This window comes from Enhydra lutris, unplaced genomic scaffold (assembly GCF_002288905.1).
Source record: "Enhydra lutris kenyoni isolate GAN:26980312 unplaced genomic scaffold, ASM228890v2 scaffoldscaffold98, whole genome shotgun sequence".
Classification (NCBI taxonomy): domain Eukaryota; kingdom Metazoa; phylum Chordata; class Mammalia; order Carnivora; family Mustelidae; genus Enhydra; species Enhydra lutris.
In genome coordinates this window covers 1,404,863-1,424,538 of record NW_019154182.1, presented here as the reverse complement: position 1 = coordinate 1,424,538, position 19,676 = coordinate 1,404,863, and the positions used below count along the sequence as shown (strand labels likewise).

At 41.8% G+C, this 19,676-nt stretch overlaps 1 protein-coding gene across 1 annotated transcript in view; it reads right to left on the bottom strand.

Annotated features, from left to right (window-relative positions):
- Positions 1–19,676, bottom strand: part of LOC111139297 (CAP-Gly domain containing linker protein family member 4) — a 57,544-nt gene that overhangs the window by 13,181 nt on the left and 24,687 nt on the right. Inside the window, exons 8-12 of the mRNA XM_022491536.1 lie at positions 15,635–15,775; positions 11,217–11,306; positions 10,024–10,167; positions 6,736–6,870; positions 2,775–2,898 (exon numbers count right to left, since the gene is read on the bottom strand). Coding sequence (XP_022347244.1) covers positions 2,775–2,898; positions 6,736–6,870; positions 10,024–10,167; positions 11,217–11,306; positions 15,635–15,775 — 634 coding nt within the window. The remainder of the gene's footprint in view (positions 1–2,774; positions 2,899–6,735; positions 6,871–10,023; positions 10,168–11,216; positions 11,307–15,634; positions 15,776–19,676) is intronic.

Sequence of the window (19,676 nt, the reverse complement as noted above, 5' to 3'; positions counted from 1 at the left end):
CAGCGGTTCATTTAGAGAGAGAGCCCTGTATCTTCTAAGAAGAGGGGGATGCTTTTAAATGAATCACCTTAAAGAAGACCAAATAGAAGGCGAGGAAAAAAGAAAAAAAGTAAAACCATGTGTTCCTTAAACAAAGCAAGAAAAAGAACGTGAAACCATGAGAAAGAAAGTGGCTTCCTAATATTAGAGGGCGGAAAGCTGTTACAGCATAAAGCAACACTGCACTAGATTTAGTCAGTATTTACTGTGTTTAAAATATGCACACTATGTCCTCTGGGTGATCAAACATAAAATGAAGAACCCCAGTTCTCACAACTAAGAGACGAATGAAACTTGTAAGAGACTGTAGCAATGTGTTAATGAAGATTTGTCCAAAGCAATAAGAGAACCCAGAAGACGGGGGACTCAGCATAGATTTTACCGTAAATCAATCACTGAGAAGACATCAGTCCTAAAGAAAGTCAGCAATCCTCTTTTAATCATGACAGGGTACTGGTTAAGAACATACACTCAACTACCTGGGTTCAAATCCCCACTTGGGAGCTGTGCACCCCTGCACAACTCACTTAACTTCCCTCTGCCTTACTTTCCCCACCTGTGAAACAGGACCTGACCCAGAGGGAGCTTCCAAGGGAACAGTACTGCGGCGCTCGTAGCTGTGGGTCCACACGCAAGTGCGATGCGTTGGCTACTACCTTTATCCTTATTTATTAAATGCCTACCACAAAATAGCAAACTGTCTAAAAGCAAGGGCTTGGGAAACACAACAAAATAACAAACCTGGGCTGAGTCCAGGACCATCGTTAAGTAGTGTAAGACAGACCAAAATATGTCACTCCAGAACATGCCACCCATGGCATAAGGATTAGTTTGAGCTAAAGACACTTGAGAACCAACAAATGCAGGGAGAGGCTTTCTCTGAACTCTCCTTATCTGCCTAAAACAGGTGCTCGCCAAAAAGAGCTCTTTTGTCCTATATCCCCTCCCCAGCAGTTGCATCAGGCAGGGAAGACGGACTCTTGTCATAGACCCAGACAGACACTGTCACAGACGATCTTACCTCCCATCCAGTTATCTTTCCTAAAAACCACAGGCCCTCCCACAAGTGGCCTTTTTCTCTCTTCCCTTCTCCTAGTAAGACGGTCTATAAAAACTCCAATCTCACCACCTATATGGGTATTGACGTCATTCTGTGACACCCAGGTGCATGCGAATTCAAATGTAATAAATTTGTATGCCTTTCCTCCTGCTCATCTATCTGTTGTCAATTTAGTTCACAGACAGCACTCCCAAACCCCCTCAGCAACTACTGATCCTAAGAGGATAGAGGAAAATTTTTGGCTCCCCTACGCTAACTATATGGCTTCAGCTAAGTCACTCTATCTCTTGAAATTTTTCTTCACTGGTGAAATGGAACTATCAGAACACTTTACAACTCACTGGGTTTGAGGAGGATTAACGAAATATGCATCTAAAGTAGACTGTACAGAGCCGACCCTTTACTAAATGCTCAATAAATGTTTGTCATCATTATTGTTCTTTTCTTCTTTAAAGATTTATTTTATTTTATTTATTTGAGAGTGAGAGAGAACATGAGAGGGGAGAAGTCAAAGGGAGAAGCAGACTCCCTGCCGAGCTGGGAGCCCATTGAGGGACTCAATCCTGGGACTCCAGGATCATGACCTGAGCCAAAGGCACTTGCTCAACCAACTGAGTCACCCAGGCACCCCTCGTTATTGTTCTTTTCCAGCTTACCTGACCCAATATTTATGAGGATCAAATGAAACAACACTGAACTGAAGATACTTCATACACTGCAAAGCATTACCTATGTTCAATACTATACTGTCATAAATAATGAGGGTTTGAAAAAGTACATCAAAGGAGGAGAAAATTAATATAATAAAAATCACATGAAATTATAAGAAAAACAAAGTGAGGTGGAAGATAGGTCTAAAAACTCTAAAATCTGCCCGGAGGCAGTCCCATAGCCCAGCTAGAAGGGAACTAGACGGGGCTCCGGGATGTGACGGCAGATCCGTTCTCATGAATGTGATCCCACCGTGTACGTTCTTTCCCATGGAAAGATTAGCGTCCCGTTTCCCCTCCGCCGAAGAGCACACCAAGCCAACTTCTCCAACACATAAGTCATTTCATGAAATGGTACCTGGAATTTCACAGGGACTTGTTTCTGCTCAACTTGTTTTTTAAAGCCGGGGCAAGCTGGTACCGAAGTGTAGCATCTTAAAGAGCAACACCGAGGAGGTACATTATATATAAACCCTTAAAGCTTCGCTTCCCCCAAAGATCTACTGCCTATTCTATTTTTGAAAACTAAAGGAATGAGAGGAAAAAGCCATTTTGGTTCCATTAGGGTTGGAGGAGAATGAATGGGGTGCCTGCTGGCAGGAAATTTAACGTAGTTAGGATGTGTCTGTAGCAATCAGAGAGCATTTTTACTTTTGTTTGCATGACAGATTAAGCTCGCTGCTCTCACTGTTCTTAGCAGCAATGCCGCTTCTAATAGCCTACACATACTCATAGGGTTTGCAAATGAGGAATAAAGGAGGGTTTTAAAATTGCAAATCCTCAGCAAAGCGAATTTAGCTTTCCATGAGCCTTCTCTCTGAAGAAGGTGGTTGGTTAACCCCTTGAACGAAGACGCGAGCTGTAGTCAGTGCATGTCTTTAATGTAAAATGAGGAAGTCTTAACTATAAACCATTGCAAATTACAAAAAGGCCTTGTGGAAAAACATAAATTTCATTTTTCTCACCTTTGTACCCTGGATGGGGGAGCAAATATTCCGTATCGTGGAGAACAACTAAAGTACTGCACACCTCCAACTGAACCATCATTCTTGCCATGGGGTTTCTCAAGCTCTATACCGTACCAATATCCTAGAACAAGAATATTGGATTTTAAAAGCTTCTGCATTTTACCCAAAATGGTTATGCTATTATACAAACCCAACGCCCGAATGGCTTAACATTTTCACAAAATGACCAAAATGATGGAAGAGCATCATGATCATTGAGCTTTCAAATGATAAAATTTGAAAATTGGAAAAAATGAACAGGAAAAATATTTTACAAGCACAATTACAGAGTTGTACATTAAAGGAGAGAGATAAAATACATAAATTTGGCATAGATTAGCTATTATGCAAGTAGTGTTATGACCACAGTATATCTACAAGTCATAATGAACAACAACAAAAAAAACCTGCCCTTGACTCAGTGATACGGCTTGTTTCAGTTAGAGCCGTACAACACACTGCTGAGCTGTATGAATCATAACGTTCATGTGCAATCTCTTCCTTTCATTCTCCCAACACTCCAACATCACAAACAGTTCTTGGATAATTGAGGAAGGACAAAAATAATTTGGAAAATATGATTAGACTTCATGGTGACTCTTCTTTTTCTCTTTTTGTTTCCCCACCCAGGATGAAGAGAAAAATCATAATACTTAACCTTAGAGAAAAGATTTAGATTAGCTAGTAGGAAGAATTTTCTAAAAGGCTTATTTTAAGTATGTAAAAGGGCCCACTCTGAGGAAACTTTGGCCCCTTTTCTAGAGGGCCAAAACTATAGCAGTGAGGCTGCTTTTAGTGTGGTGAGAATTAGGTAAAAGGACACATACTCCTAGTCTGAATATATACATAGTAACTTCTGGAAGAAGGATCCTCAAATGGAGGGGACCTCAAGACCAGTTAAAAGTCTCTACTGATCTGTTCATTTTTATTTAAAAGTAGAATACAGTAGTAATTGGATCTGGTCTCTTATAATCAGTATCAAATAAAAACTAAGAATATAGATATTGAGAAACTTACTGTAAATCCTAAATTCCAAAATACAAAAATATTGTTCCTTTCATATTGCTAATTCAAAGAGTCTGTACAGCCTCAAAAATGGCAACCTCGAAGTTCTTCGGTCTATTCCTTGTATGTTCAAAAAAGATGACACTTGAGCCCATTTTTCGATACTTTTGTACTGAAAAGACTAATGCATGACCACAGTCTCCTATACTTAAGCAGTGTACAAGTACAGAGTCAACAAATTTACTTCTTAGCCATACAAATGCTCTGGAAATAGGTCATCACATTTCTGAATGTCACTAATCAAGGTTGTCTGGTTGTCATTTTTATTTCGGAGTGACACAGTTCCAACCCTCAATGTTACAGCATACCATACAATAGCAACATGTTTACCATATGACTCTTGAAAAAGTGTAACATGCCACAGAAAGACAGTATGACAAGTGTTAACAATTGTGACTATACCTTGTCTGGTAGTGGTATATATTGTTTCCCATTTAAATGGTAATTTTTTTTCAATAAAAAGGCTAAAGATGCTAAAGATGACCTCTTTTAGGTCTAGATCTTATAATCCAAAGAGCTTCCATTAATTAGGACTGTTCTCTAGAACTGACTGATCTAAATTTTGGTGCCATAAGACATAGATGCTACTACTTTCTAAAGGAACTGAATGACTTTAACAGAAAAGTTTCCAACTTTACATTTGCTTATGACTGACTACCCAAATTTCTAAATGCTTAACCAAAGGAATTTAAAAATTAAAAGTCAACCTAAAATAAAGAACTGTATCCAGTGAACCAAACCATTCTAACCTTGTTTAATATAGAGAAAAGGAACTCAAAAGACATGGACATTGTGAAAAATACCCTACCTTGGGGATTCTTGAGTTTTTATTTGAGAACTATATTAAGACCATCCTAACTCACCTCAATTATTACCTGGAGACCTGTGAGAGACATGAATTATACAACACACAGCCCATCTCAAATCAATTAGGTGGACTGCAATTATAAGTGGGATAATGAAACAAGACTCTGCTGGGAGACAATCCTCCACCACTCGCTCATGTTTCTGCATGCTTTACGAACAGAGGCGTTGTCTTTTCATGGATGTCTGCACAGAGGACAGCCTTGGAGGACAGAGATAGAGTGCGGACAGCAGGCCCCACACAAATACAGGCATGCGTGTTGTCTAGTATAAAGGTTCAGATTGCTGAAACTCAGGGCTCTTCTCCTGTAGCATAAAACACAGGGTGTGCCCGTGTCACCCCCCGCCACCCCGGGAACTGGGGCTCAGGGAGCGAGTGCAAGAAAATGCTGACCCTCTGCTTCTGCCACTGCTGGGACCGTGGAAGTCCTGTCTCTGAATCGGGAGCCTAACATCTTCCATCAGCATCTATGAAACGGTGGCAATCTAACTTGTCAGCTTACACACGTAGGGTAAAATCTCAGATCCTTCACAGTTCTTGACAGAATGCTACAAATTTAAAATCAATGTTCTGGGTAACCTTTTCCTAAAATCCTGCAATGCCACCATGTGTCAAAATAGCATATTGCCATTCAAAATACACAAACATGGTTTCATTCAACGGGGTTCTATATTTAAAATTAAAATCACTGAAAATGCAAAGAAAGCTGATCTTTACTTTTGGAAACACAATATTAAGTCTAGATTGGAATGAATATGTAAATACACAAACATGTATTTTTAAGGTCCCAGGGTGCACAGAAGCTTTTTCTTTTTCCCTTGAACTGGTTTGTTAACTTCTTCTCTCTCTCTAAGCCACTCAGATAAAGGCTATATCCTGTGAACTCATTTTTTTTTCTTTTTTTTTTGTAAAGATTTTATTTATTTATTTGACAGAGATCACAAGCAGGCAGAGAGGCAGGCAGAGAGAGAGAGAGAAAGGAGGAAGCAGGCTCCCCGCCGAGCAGAGAGCCGGATGCGGGGCTCGATCCCAGGACCCTGAGATCATGACCTGAGCTGAAGGCAGAGGCTTTAACCCACTGAGCCACCTGGCGCCCCCTGTGAACTCATTTTAAGAATATCTACTTACCCAAAGGATACAAAAATACTGATTCCAAGGGGCACATGCACCCCAATGCTTATAGCAGCATTATCAATAATAGTCAAATTATGGAAAGAGTCCAAGTGCCTATCAGCTGATGAATGGTTAAAGAAGGTGTTATAAACCCCCTGGAATATTACTCAGCCATCAAAAAGAATGAAATCTTGCCATGTGCCACAACGTGATGGAACAAGAGTGTATTACACTACGTGAAATAAGTCCGGCAGGGAAAGACAAATATCATATGATTTCACTCACGTGTGGAATTTAAGAAACAAAACAGATGAATATAGGGGAAGGGAAGGAAAAAAAAAAAAGGGAGGGGGGAAGCAAACCATAAGAGACTCCTAACTATCGAGAACAAACTGGAGGATGCTGGAGGACGGGCTAGACAGATGAGGGGACTAAAGGAGGGCACTTGTGATGAGTACTGGGTGTCACATGTAAGGGAGGAATCACTGAATTCTACATCCGAAACCAATTTTACTGCGTATGTCAACCAGAATTTAAATAAAAACTTGGAATAAAAAAAAAAAGGAATATCCTTAGCAAAAATCTAATCCTGATGTTTTCTCTGTTACTGAGCACTCTTGGCAATCGGTGCAAGTGAAGCTGGAGAACAACAATGAACTTTAACATGAGACAACTTAGAAGACAGCTGACAAGGAGACGTCGCGGGTGACAGGTAGCCCAAGTCCGGTCAGAGCTTCCGCCGCTGTAGGGCTTCGCCGGCACCGCAGCTAACCAACGTCCCGAGACCTGGTCATCAGGAACTACCCACATTTACAATTTTAAGCCTTTTGTATTCTGAAGGGCTCAAACTGAGCCGAGCGCACAGAGACGGGTTACCTGGAGCGAAGTTCGTTGTCCCGAAGAACTTGACGGTGCCGACTCTCTGGCCCACCACCAGCACTCGGTCTCCCAGGTGGGGCTCTCCTGCACAGCGGTTGTTATTTGCGACACAGGCTCCTGAGGAACTCAACCCTGTTTAGTGGGTGGGTGGGGGAAGGAGTGGGGCACAGGAAAAGAGAAGGGAAAAAAGCGAAGGGGAAGGAAAAAAAAAAAAACCAACCTCAAAAAGCATATTAGCCGAAGTCACCATGTGCTCTCACTAGTCTAGCTATCGAGAGATTTCAGTGTGTGACCCTTCCCTGATGTACGCCCCCCACGGCTGCGGTTCTCACGTGGGGGATCAAGACATTTAAAGAACTTGGGAGGGGTTTCCTGAAAAAATTACCGCCACGAGCACCTGACACACACGGTTGCTGGTAAAGCATCAATTTTACCCAGATTTCCCGGGGCGCGCTGCTAGAACAGAGGCCAATGCTCCTTTTCTGTAAAGGGCCAGGGAGCAAGGATGTGAGGCAGTGCGGGCCGTGCCGTGTCTATCGGAAGTATTCGGCTCTGCTACCCCAGCAGGAAAGCGCGCCTAGACAAGGCAGGCATGGTATGTTCCAGTAAAACTTTATAGAAATATGTGGCAGGTTGGATTCGGCCCGTGGGCTGTATTGTATCCCTGTTCTGCTAAAATGCTAGAATCAGAGTCATTCACTGGGACTCGGTGTGAATTACACATACAAGAATGTGATCTGAACCTGAAAAGTGTCGTAAGTCTCCACTTAGCTCAAACTGATTTCCCTATTAGGAATCAAACCACTCCCCCTCACCTTGATTGAAACCTAATCCCTGAAATGCCCACTATTAAACGTCAGAGGTCCTAGAGAATTACTGTCTGCAAAGCTGTTCAATTATAACAGAGAAAAAGTGGGCCCTTGAGGCTTCTCCCATCAGTCCATAAACTGACTTGAGCTGTAGGCCCCGGGGAGGGCCTACAGGAACCTCTGTGAAGGCAGGGGACAGAGGGTAAGTCATATCGCCAACGGGAGAGAGACTAACGCCATGGCAACAAATGAGGAACACAAACCCAGAGAGAGGGCAGGTGTGGATAAAGTGCTATACTAAAAAGTCCTAGGTCCTCATAATAACTAATATTTCCAACGCATTTCACAAAGTGCCTTCCATAGAATTATTACAGGTAAGACACAAATTCAGGAATTAACTAAGACACGGTGTTCACAGGCAGTCGATGGCACAGCCCGATTAGAGCCCAGGCCCTATGAGCACAAGTCCTCAGGCAGGTCCCCAGGCTAAGACAGCACCTTCGACCACAGGGTACAACGATGCTGAGAACACAGACACTCTCCCTCACCTCCGCCACTCCCCGAATCTCATCTTTCTGCCCCTCCTTAGCCTCACTTCCCAGTACATCTGCATCCCTCAGATGCAAATGTATGGAGAAAGTGGAGTATCTACTCACTCTAGAAAAGTGTGCTAGGGAAACGTCTCTGAGGTCCTGAACATGGGACTTCCTCTCACGGATCTCCTGTTCTTGCTCCCTCCCCTTTTAAAAGGTCTTCTTGATCATTTTAACTGACAAGTCTATTCATCCACTACTATCTAAGCCTACATCATGCTTAAATTTATAAAAAGAGAAAAAAATATGTAGGTACACTAGACTTACTTCTTATAAAAAGTAAAACAGGTACTTCCATAGCCACATGTACATTTTAAAAATCAAGTAAACGTCAAAAGCCCAAATTCCAGGTGAAGGAGGGCCTTGCAGTGTGACTACAGTGAGGACAAGTGGGATTGCTACATCCCTATCTCGGGGTCTCTGTTCCTCGGGAGGCTAGACAGAAACTGCTCGCAGGGGAAGGAGGCCTACTCTGAAATTACAGGTTCCAAATAAACAATTTCAGGTAAAACTTCTGGGTTCTCCGCTTTCAGAGTCCCAACCTGTAAGGTTGATCACTTCGATGCTGCCACTGAGGGCTCCTCCCCATCACCATACAGTATTTTAAAGAGAAAAAAAATCCTGTCATGAACATTTTCTATAACAGAATATTGCTTCAGTACAACTTTGGTTAAAAGTATGTGAACAAGAATCTGGTCATTATTATGAGGTTCACTGAGAACAATTTAGGCCAAAATGGTTTCATTTCCTCTCCAGACAAGTCTGCTGTGTAGCCAAGTAAGTGAGGGGCAGGGTGTTGCCTATGTGTCGACTCGGGCAAGGTGTCTGCTATGAAGCAATTTCTACGTCCTTACGCATAACTGGAGGAAGGCGGACTGAGCAAGGTTACAGCAGGGCTCGCCACATCCCAACGGGTCAACCTCGTCAACAAGTCAGGAGAGCCACTGACCCTCTCCTGCCCAGTGTTAAACGAGGACTTGAACTTCAATATGAAGATGACACAAATGTGTGTGGGAAAGCTGGTATTCAAGGTGTAAGCAACAGAATGCAGCGGGATGCAAGCTCCCACTCCCAGCTGGATGTGAACTCAGGTAAGGTCCCACGGGGAGCAGCAACGTGAAGGGCCCCGGCCGGAGGCTCCCTTGGAGCCAGGACAACAGTGTGGCCGCCGCATGGGAGGAGAGGCCTTACGCTGTGCTTGTGCCCACAGTTCAGCTCTCTACGGGCTGGCCGTGACGGGTCTGGAGACCCAGGAGCCGGAGGAAGAGCGGAAGGTCCCTGGGACGGAGGTAAACCAGAGCAGCAGCCAAGGACGCAGCAGACCGACCGCAGGCTAGAGTCCAGGTGTGCCCCTTAGAAACTGCCATCAGCACCAGTGACTTACCTCCCTAAGCCTCGGGTCCCTCATTCATACAGTGAGGATGAGAATAAGGGTACCTACCCATGGGTTTGAGAATTAAGTGACATAAGGTATGTAAAGTACTTAGAATAGAACCTGAAATAGTAAGTATACAATACACGTTAGTTATTATTACATCTAGATTAGAAAACAGATGAGAAAGTTAATAACCATATGGTTTCCACGTATCTGAGGATCTATCGTAAAGTTCTAAAATGAACCTTAAAGGGTCAGAGGCATTACATGCATGTGGAAGGGGAAAAGGGAGTGCAGACAAGGACCACGGCGGGAGCACGGGGAGGAAGGCAGGGAGACCAAGGACGCTCACAAGGGGGGAGGAGCATGGGAAAGACAGAAGAGGACAAGTAGTTCAATCTGACTGAAGTAAAAGTTTCCTTCTACACATTTAAAAAGAGCAAATCTACTTACAAACAAACCAAGATAAAAAACACCAAGAAAGCCTGGTTGAAAAAGCCATAGATACCAGCACTGGCTCTAGAGGAGACAGACGGGCTTTTGCTCATTGTCTTCTTGTTATTGCCACGTGCATTCAGTTTCTTGGGGTAGCTCAGTTTGTGTTCCAAAGACGAGGTGGAGGAGGAGCTGCTGATGGAGCCAAGCAGGGTACCTAAAACCGGTGAAGGAGAAGAACGCATCGCAGTGCAGACCATAAGAAGTGAACCAACAAGATGACTTTCCAGGTAAATCCCTCTGAAACCCTCCATTTAGCTTTCTCAGCTGTGGACTGTCTAGTGTTGAATTAAATGCCTGGTTTCATCCAACTGTCCTGCAGTTCATGCAGACAAGACTTTACCACTCAAGCAATTATACCGTGAGGATTCCCGCTGCACGAGGACACTCTCACAGGAGAGCACCTGTCACATCCGGGTTCACTGAAATCGACTACCTCCTTTGCTTCCCACGCTCTCTCTCACCTCCCACTCTAGATGGCTTAGTAGAATCCAATCTTATTTACACTTAGAAAGTCTTTCTCACAGGGTGCCTGGACAGATCCGTGGGTTAAGCCTCTGCCTTCGCCTCAGGTCATGATCTCAGGGTCCTGGGATCAAGCCCTGCATCGGGCTCTCTGCTCAGCAGGGAGCCTGCTTCCTACCCACCCCTGCCTTCTTCTCTGCCTACTTGTGATCTCTGTCAAATAAATAAATAAAGTCTTTAAAAAAAAAGTTTCTCTCACCTCCCAGTCTAGATGGCTTAGTAGAATCCAATCTTATTTACACTTAAAAAGTCTATTAATTTGTTTTAAGATAAAAAAGGGTAGTATTAAAATGTTTTGAGTTAACCTGAAGGCAAGCAGGAATACTCCTGAATGTGCTGTTCATGCTCTAGTCACCCAGTGATTTGACAGCTGAAGACAATTTTAAACATTTTTATCAAACCGTCTATACTTGGAGTTTCCTTTTAGTCTCCCATTTAATTTAGCCTGGTAGCTCTCTATTAAGCATACACAGAGGCACAACACAGTATTTTATACCAAAACCATGTATATACACTTTTCGATGAGCTGCTTCATGTATTTCCGAGGGTAATTTTTTACTGCAATGATTTTTCTCTCAAAAATGTTAAAACTTAGCCCCCATATAAGCTTTATCACTATGTCATTTTAAAGTCCCATCAGTAAATTAAATTTTTAGAATGGACATTATAAAATTATTTTACCATCTTTCTCTGTTACAGGTTTCGGCTCTTCCCCAGGAGGCAATGACAGTGTTGATTCAGAAGCATTCTCTTTTTTTGAGGTCATTAATCCTAGCACATAGAAATAAGACACTTTGAGCAAGAAAGAACGTCAACATTAAACATACAAATGTGCTTGCTGTTTAAAGTACAGACATCCCTCGTTATCTAAATCTTCTCCACTTCAGGAAACATGCTGGACAGTAAATTCACAGACAGCAGGGGCCAGTCCAAGATTTCATTACATGAAGGGGCGGTGGGGGGGAGGGGGGAGGAGAATGCATTCTTAGCCCCCCCTGAAAACTTCAATCAATTTCCTCAAATACCACCAAGGTCTCTTTTAGACCTATTTAACAATCCACTAAGGAATTCTAAATACTATAAAACAGTTAAAGCCCAGCTACCTAGCTGTTTGACTCTTCGCGCACTCATTAGTGTGTTCGCACAAGGCCAGCGGGCGGCGCGAAGCTCACGCAGCGGGAGGACGACCACAGCACACGCACCAGGCCTGGCCACGACTTACAGACTCCACTTACATGTCTGCAGATTAGCTACAGTAGACTTTCTGCCTGGGGAATTCTGGGTAAAAATGTTTGCCAACCGTTGTAGCCACTCGACACGAAAGCGAAAGTCAGACAGTGAAGAGGCCCACACTCTCTGCCCTTGGCGCTCTGACAATGACCTCCCCACCATCACCACACCCAAGTGTCACAAACAGACTCACTTTAAAAAAGAAAACGCCCACGAGTAACGAGTAACGCTTCGCCTTGTGAAGACTTCTGTTTCCAATTCTACAGAACCAGATTATTTAACTAGGAAACCTAACGGACTACGCCCAGTTTTAAATTCCATCAAGGACCCATTTCGATTCTTCCTGCTTAGGAAGCATCTGAGTGAAGGACTGTCGCACTCTGAGCCTCACCAGTGTGATTGAGACATGGTCCCCGCCTGAAAGGAGCACCTTTTCAATTCAGAATGGTAGAATGATGTGAGGATGAAGAACTAAAATATGAGGACATTTATTGATAAGCACAACACAGAGGAAAGAGGGAATAATTGTGGTTACAAAGATAAATTAATGCCTTACTGAGGAGATCACATTCTGTGATAGGTCTTGAAGGACAGGTAAGACTTCCAAGGCACCTGCGTGGCTCAGTCAGTTAAGTGTCTGTCTCCAGCTCAGGTCATGATCTCAGGGACCTGGGATCAAGCCTCACATTGGGCTCCCAGCTCAGCAAAGAGTCTGCTTCTCTCTCTCCTTCTACCACACCCACCCCTGCCATGGTCCCTCTCTCTCTCTCTCTCAAATAAATAAATAAAATATTTTTAAAAGAAAATACAAGACTTCTTCCAGAGCATACTGGAGGTAGGTATGTTCAGAAAGAACTGAAGATAGACATTCTAGATGGACAAAAAGAAAAGAAAAATCTTAAGGACAGGGTCAGAGGTAGACAAGTAGCGTGGCTGGAATACAGAGTACTTTTGGGACTTGGGAGAAGACAGACTGGGTAGACAGGTCAGGGAGAAATCTCAGGGAGGACGGTGCCAGATAAGGACCTGGTCCTCTTATGGAAGGAATGTGCCTCTGATGGACTTGGTGAAGGAGGGCTGGCATGAATAGAGGAGAGAATAACGTCACCCTGACAGCAACATTTAGAAGGAAGCGAGAGGGGCAGAAGTAGGAAGCACAGACCAGAGAGAGATTCTTACAATAGGCAGAATGAGGACCAGAGTAACAACAGCAGGAACTGAATGGGGGGTGGGTAAGAGAGACTCTGTGCAGGCACCCCATAGAGCACGTTTCTTATTTTTCAGTTTTAACATGTCCATTTGGTTCTTTCTTATTTGAATTTTTTAACTGAGTCCCTGGAGATTCACATGTAGTTGTATAAAGTAATACAGGGAAATCTCTTGCATTCTTCGCCATTTCCACAAAGGTAATTTTTTACATAACTATAGTATAATCCCACAAGCAGGATGCCAACATTGGTACAATCCACCAATCTTAGGTCGCCCCAGTTTTAACCAAACTCCTCTGTGTGTCCGTGCGCACATGCGTGTGGGCTCACACACCATTTGGTTCTTTTTTATATCCTCATTTCTCTGAACTTTCTTTCCACTTATTTCAAGAATATTAACATTAATTCTTAAAGAACATTTAATGTATTATTTAAAGTCTTTGTCTATGTCATGTCTGTGTCCTGTTAGGGTTGGCAACCTTTAATTGTCTTTTTCCTTGAGAGATGTTGAGATTTTCCTGGTTTTTCAATTTTGAGCCATTTGGGATTGTATCCTATACATTTTGAATATTATGTTGTGGGACTCTAGGTCTTATTTAAGTCCTATGGAGAAAGTTTATTGTTTTGTTTTGTTTCATTTTGTTTTACAAAGGAGTCAACCCAATCCAGTTCAGACTAGACATCCCTACCCACCTTCTGTGCCCTGTGGTTCCAATGTCAGTTCAGTTTCCAAAGCCTTTTAGGGATCTTTCCCCTATGATGTGCCATCCCACTGTGCCTGGGACCTGGGCAGTGATCTACCCCAGAGGCCAAAGCCTGTGGTCAGATCCACACATGCACCACTGGAGAGCAAGCCCAGGAGTTCACACCCAACATTCTGAGATCACTTTCTTGAGCTCCCTCCTCTCCATGGTCTCCCTGCTACTTTCTTGCTCCTGGAGACATCCCTTTCTGGTATCTGGGTAGGATGCCTAGGCTTTAGTTTCCCTGCTCAGTCATACAGTCTCCTGTATGACTCTTTGGAAACAGAAGGCAAACGATTGGGGATTCCATCCATGTTCTCGGGACCATGGTTTCTCTGGTCAGAGGAAAGGGTTCCCCTCCCGTGGGGTTTCAGGTGCTTCACCACCAGCGCTGATGCACCAGGCAGGACTGCCAAGGGACTGACCAGCATGGGAATGAACCAAAGCAGTGGGGAGGGGAGGGTGGCAGGGAGACTATCATAAAAAAGGGGGTTTCTTCCATTTTCTGTCTAGTAGGGGACCCATTCCCTAATCCTTAGACCAGAAACAGAGGGCTTCTCTTTGGGTTTCCCCTCGAATAATGGCTGTGAACTTCTGGGATTCAGGTTAAAAGGATACCATTTACTAATGCATCAAAAAGTATGAACTACCTAGGAACAGACCTAACAAAACTGGTACAAAAATAGCTGTAGAGAAAATCAGAAAATCTTACTGACATATTTTTACAGGACCCAATTAAATATAGCAATATTCCAAGCTTACAATTTAAAGACTGAATATTATAAAGATGTCAGTTCTTCCCAAATTGACTTATGGTTTAAATGTAAAACCAATAAAACTTTAGTAGATTTTTTTAAAGAAACTTAACAGCTTATTCTAAAATTTATATGAAAGTGTGATTTATAACGATCCAAACAGGCAAGACACTGTTTAAGAATAAGGTAGGAAGCTTTCCTCTACTAGATATCAAGATTTATTTGTTAAAAACCATAGTAGTTAGGAAGTGTGGACTGACATAGAAATATTCAAATAGCTCAATGGAAGAGAGCAGAAAGGCCAACCAATTCTTGGACAAAGTCCTTGAATCATAGTGGAAAGCCTTTCTGCTTCAGCCACTGATACATTAGCAAGTGCTTACCGAGCACGTATTTTGTGCGAGGAACTATACAGAAGTACAGAATACTCTCACATTCCATTTAAAGTTTAAAATTTTGCTGAGAGGATAAAGGATCTGCACAAAATGAAGCAGCTGGAGGACAAGACCCAAACTAACAAATAATTGTGTGGTGTGGATACAAGCGTACACAAAGGTAGACGGAAGAGAGACATCAAAGTGATCTGGGTCCCCAGGGAACTTTTCTTGGAGAAGCAGCGTCCAAATAAGGAGGTAAACCACAGCTAGGGCCTCAAAAGACAGAAATGAAATCACTGCACTCGGAGAAATAGGACGAGACAAAGTATGGAGGGAAGAGTGAGGACAAGCAGCCACAGTTCAACCACGACATAGCCAGAGACCCTGTTACACACAGCAAGGACTCAGACTGCCAGTCTAAAGACTCAGGACTTCTTCTGATTAAAAAAGATGTCACTAAAATTCTTGAATAGATGAGAAACATAAAGCTGGTTGTGTTTATAAGGATTTCTCAGAGGTCTAAAATCGAGCGTGGAGGTTAGATGAGGGGGGTGAGGAAGTTATGCAGGTGGTAGGAAAGAAAGGAACAAATGTAAAAATCTCTTGTCAGGAATCAAAATCATAAACCATGACTGATGTCTAAAAACATTTAAGATGCAGATTTTATTAAATTCAGGCTCCAGAATTATCTAACAAAAAATTGTGAAGCACACTAAGCATAAGGCAGTCCACAGGGGGAAAAAAAAAAAACCTGAAGAAGAGATTTAACCTTCTGCTTTGACCTACCAGTGTTTACTTTTGACGTTACATGAGTTACATCAATTTTCTGGGACCTGATGAGAGCCACAGCTTTTCCAGAAGAAGTGTGTGCTATATTCTTCCTTCGATCTTTTGCCTTACTTATCTTTGAAAGCGGTGCAAAAATACCTAAGGGGGGAAGGGAGGGCTTGAGTTAATGTGAAGCAATGAGAAGCATTTCAAATAAAGGGGCAAGTACAACCATTTGGTAACATAAATCTTAATTTCTTTTTTAGTGCCTACCAGGTGTCCTGTAAGGCAAGACAGGAAAAAAAGTGAGATGCAGTACTTGCCCTCAGAGAGCTTACAATCTAGCTGTCAAGAAGAACCACATACACAGCAATTTAAGAATCACATACAAGATGCATAATCAGGTATTATGTGAAATTCAGGGATAAAAGAAATGAGTGAACCTAATAGTTTTCCATTAGTAATTTCTGATTAAGCTATTGGCAATTGTAAATTTGTACGATCTTATTGGAAGACAAAAATTTCTAACCTAAGCCACTTTGTGGAAATAAATGATAAGGAAATAGAGATGTGTGCAAAAGTTACAAAGTTACGCTTGTATGGTATAAGGAAAAGATAGATTTCAAAAGCCAAAACAATTTCTTGTTTACTACTACTACGATCCAATTACACTTTTGGAAATTAATTATGAAAAAATTATTGGAAGGAAAAGACTGTATACCTGAGTATATCATCATCACAATGTCATTCATAAGTAGGAGAAAACAAGTATGTGGCAATAGGATGAATGAATGAACTATACCCATGAACATCACCATCAATAAATAAAACCATAAAAACTGAAAATACAGAAAAGCATGAAAATTATCAAGAAAATAAAAATGAAATTATATAGTTGATTACATTATGATCATATCAGAGAAAAGTTTTATGTGTGGATGTAAGAAATACTGTAAAAAACTGAAAACCAAAACATATTTATGGGAATAGTCAGATTACTCTTGAATTCTCTTTCAAATTTGCCATAATGCATTATAATGTTGTTTAATGAATTTTTTTTTTCTTAATCTGTGGAAGGTTACATGGTTTTTCTTTCAAGGTCTTAGTAGAAAATTTCCACACAGTATTATTCCACATAATATCTTCAATATTTATATAAAGTAAATATTTAGTACTATGGCTTTAAAAGATTTCTATAGCATATAAAACCCCACCTAATATAAGTTCTCATTTGTAGTGATCCGAAGGGGCATGTGCACCTGAATGTTTCTAGCAGCAATGTCTACAATAGCCAAACTATGGAAAGAACCTAGATGTCCATCAACAGACGAATGGATAAAGAAGATGTGGTATATATACACAATGGAATACTATGCAGCCATCAAAAGAAATGAAATCTTGCCATTTGCGACAACGTGGATGGAACTAGAGGGTATCATGCTTAGCAAAATAAGTCAATCAGAGAAAGACAACTATCATATGATCTCCCTTATATGAGGAAGTGGAGATGCAACATGGGGGGTTAAGGGGGTAGGAGGAGAATAAATGAAACAAGATGAGATTGGGAGGGATACAAACCATAAGTGACTCTTAATCTCACAAAACAAACTGAGGGTTGCTGGGGGGAGGGGGGTTGGGAGAAGGGGGGTGGGTTTATGGACATTGGGGAGGGTATGTGCTATGGTGAGTGCTGTGAAGTGTGTAAATTCAGTGTGCGATTCACAGACCTGTACCCCTGGGGATAAAAATATATGTTTATAAAAAATTTAAAAAAATTAAATTAAAAAATAAAGAAAGAAAAAAAGTAAGTTCTCATTCTTCCTGGTTTTTTTTTAAAGATTTTATTTATTTATTTTACAGAGATCACAAGTAGTCAGAGAGGCAGGCAGAGAGAGAGAGGGGGAAGCAGGCTCCTTGCTGAGCAGAGAGTCCGATGCGGGGCTTGATCCCAGGACCCTGAGATCATGACCTGAGCTGAAGGCAGAGGCTTAACCACTGAGCCACCCAGGTGCCCCTCATTCTTCCTGTTTTTTAATGAAATAAATCATTTGGAAGATCAAAACTAAATTTAGAGCAATGACTAGCTCCACCTGAAGACCAAAGTGCATGCAGAATATGGGCTAAAGTTCCTAGTAAGTAACTCGTGCTCATCAAAGTACTGATGGGATTTTGCTCAGATCTTGACATATACTCGTAAAGCTTAACTAAAATAAACACATAGGGAAGAATTATTTTTAAATAGAAGAAAAACACATTTCTAGATAAACATGGCCCCCATTTTACCACAACTCCTCCCAAAATTCCACCAAAATATTAGTAAGGAATAAAAACAATATAAACTCTGAAGAAAAAAGAAAATGATTTTTAAGAAGGGGGAAAAATACTAAAAGCTGCTAAGGGGTGGGGGGGAGTCAAACACGGAAGAAAGATTTTGCAACTTTTACACAGCAACACTGGGAACTCAAGATAGTAGCTGACAAACCAAGAGCCCAGAAGCCACATCCTGCCTACCACCTCTTGTCGTCAAGTCCCAACGGCACCCAGGTGTTTACACACAGTCTACAGCTGCTTCTTCACTACGACAGGACAGCTGAATAGCTGAGTGAGAGACTGTGTGGCTCTTGGCGACTAAAATACTTCCTCTGGCCTTTTACAGGAAGTTTGTCAAACTCCATCACATGTCAGAACACCACCTTTTAAATACTAAGAGAATATGAGTTCCAGCCTAACATGCCTTATCCCATCAAACTATCATATGAAGTGTGAGGGTAGAAATAAACATATTTTTGGAATGGAAGGCTTCAAAAAATTAATCTCCCATGAGCCCTTTGTCAAAAAGCTACTAGAGGATGTGCTTCACCAAAACAAAGAGGTAAACAAAGAGAAAAAATGACTTAGAATAATGAAGGGACCCAATCTTCCTCCTCATAGTATGAAGACAGTAGAGGTTTAAAACTGGCAAAACCAGGGGCGCCCGGGTGGCTCAGTGGGTTAAAGCCTCTGCCTTCGGCTCAGGTCATGATCCCAGAGTCCTGGAATCGAGCCCCTCCTTGGGCTCTCTGCTCAGCAGGGAGCCTACTTCCTCTTCTCTCCCTCTCTGCCTGCCTCTCCACCTACTTGTGATCTCTGTCAAATAAATAAATAAAATCTTAAAAAAAAAAAAAAACTGGAAAAATCAGGGGTGCCTGGCTGGCTCAGCCAGTAGAGCATGTGACTCTTGATCTCTGGGTTGTGAGTTTGAGCCCCAAGTCAGGCATGGAAATTACTTAAAAACAAAATCTTTTAGGGGCACCTGGGTGGCTTAGTCTGTTAAGCATCTACCTTCAGCTTAAAATTCAGCTTAGGTCATGATCCCAGGGTCCTGGGATCGAACCCTGCATTGGGCTCCCTGCTCTGCTTCTCCCTCTGTCCCTCCTCCTCACTTGTACATGCTCTCTCTCTCTCAAGTAAATAAATAAAATATTTTTTTAAAAAAACATTTAAAAAATAAAATAATCTTTAAAAGAATAAAAATAAAATTGGAAAAATCAAGAGAGATTCTTGTATTATTTACAAATATAAATATTAATATCAGAAGATACAACTAAAGACACTGAAATGGTTCTTGCCTCAAAAGGACAGGACACAGGGTCAGGGAAGGGCAAGCCAGGGAAGGATTTAACTAATGTTTTTAATAAACCTTATGATACAATTTGACTTATGTATTCACTTTGGTAATAATTAAAACACATAAAAATGGTATTGCCAAGTATTAAAATTTATTATAAAAATTTTCATAATTGCTAAAACTTAGAAGCAACCAAGATATCCTTTAGTAGATGAATGGGTAAATAAATTGTAGTACATCCAGACACTGGACTATTATTCAGTGCTAAAAAGACATGAGCTATCAAGCCATGAAAAGACATGAAGAAAACTTAAATGCAAATTACACAGGGAAAGAAGCTAGTTTGAAGAGGCCAGGTTAGTACTACAGAATTCCAAAGATAGGACAGTCTGGAAAAGACAAAACTAAGAAGACAGTAAAAAGACCAGTGGCTGCAAGGAGTTAAGCAGGGAG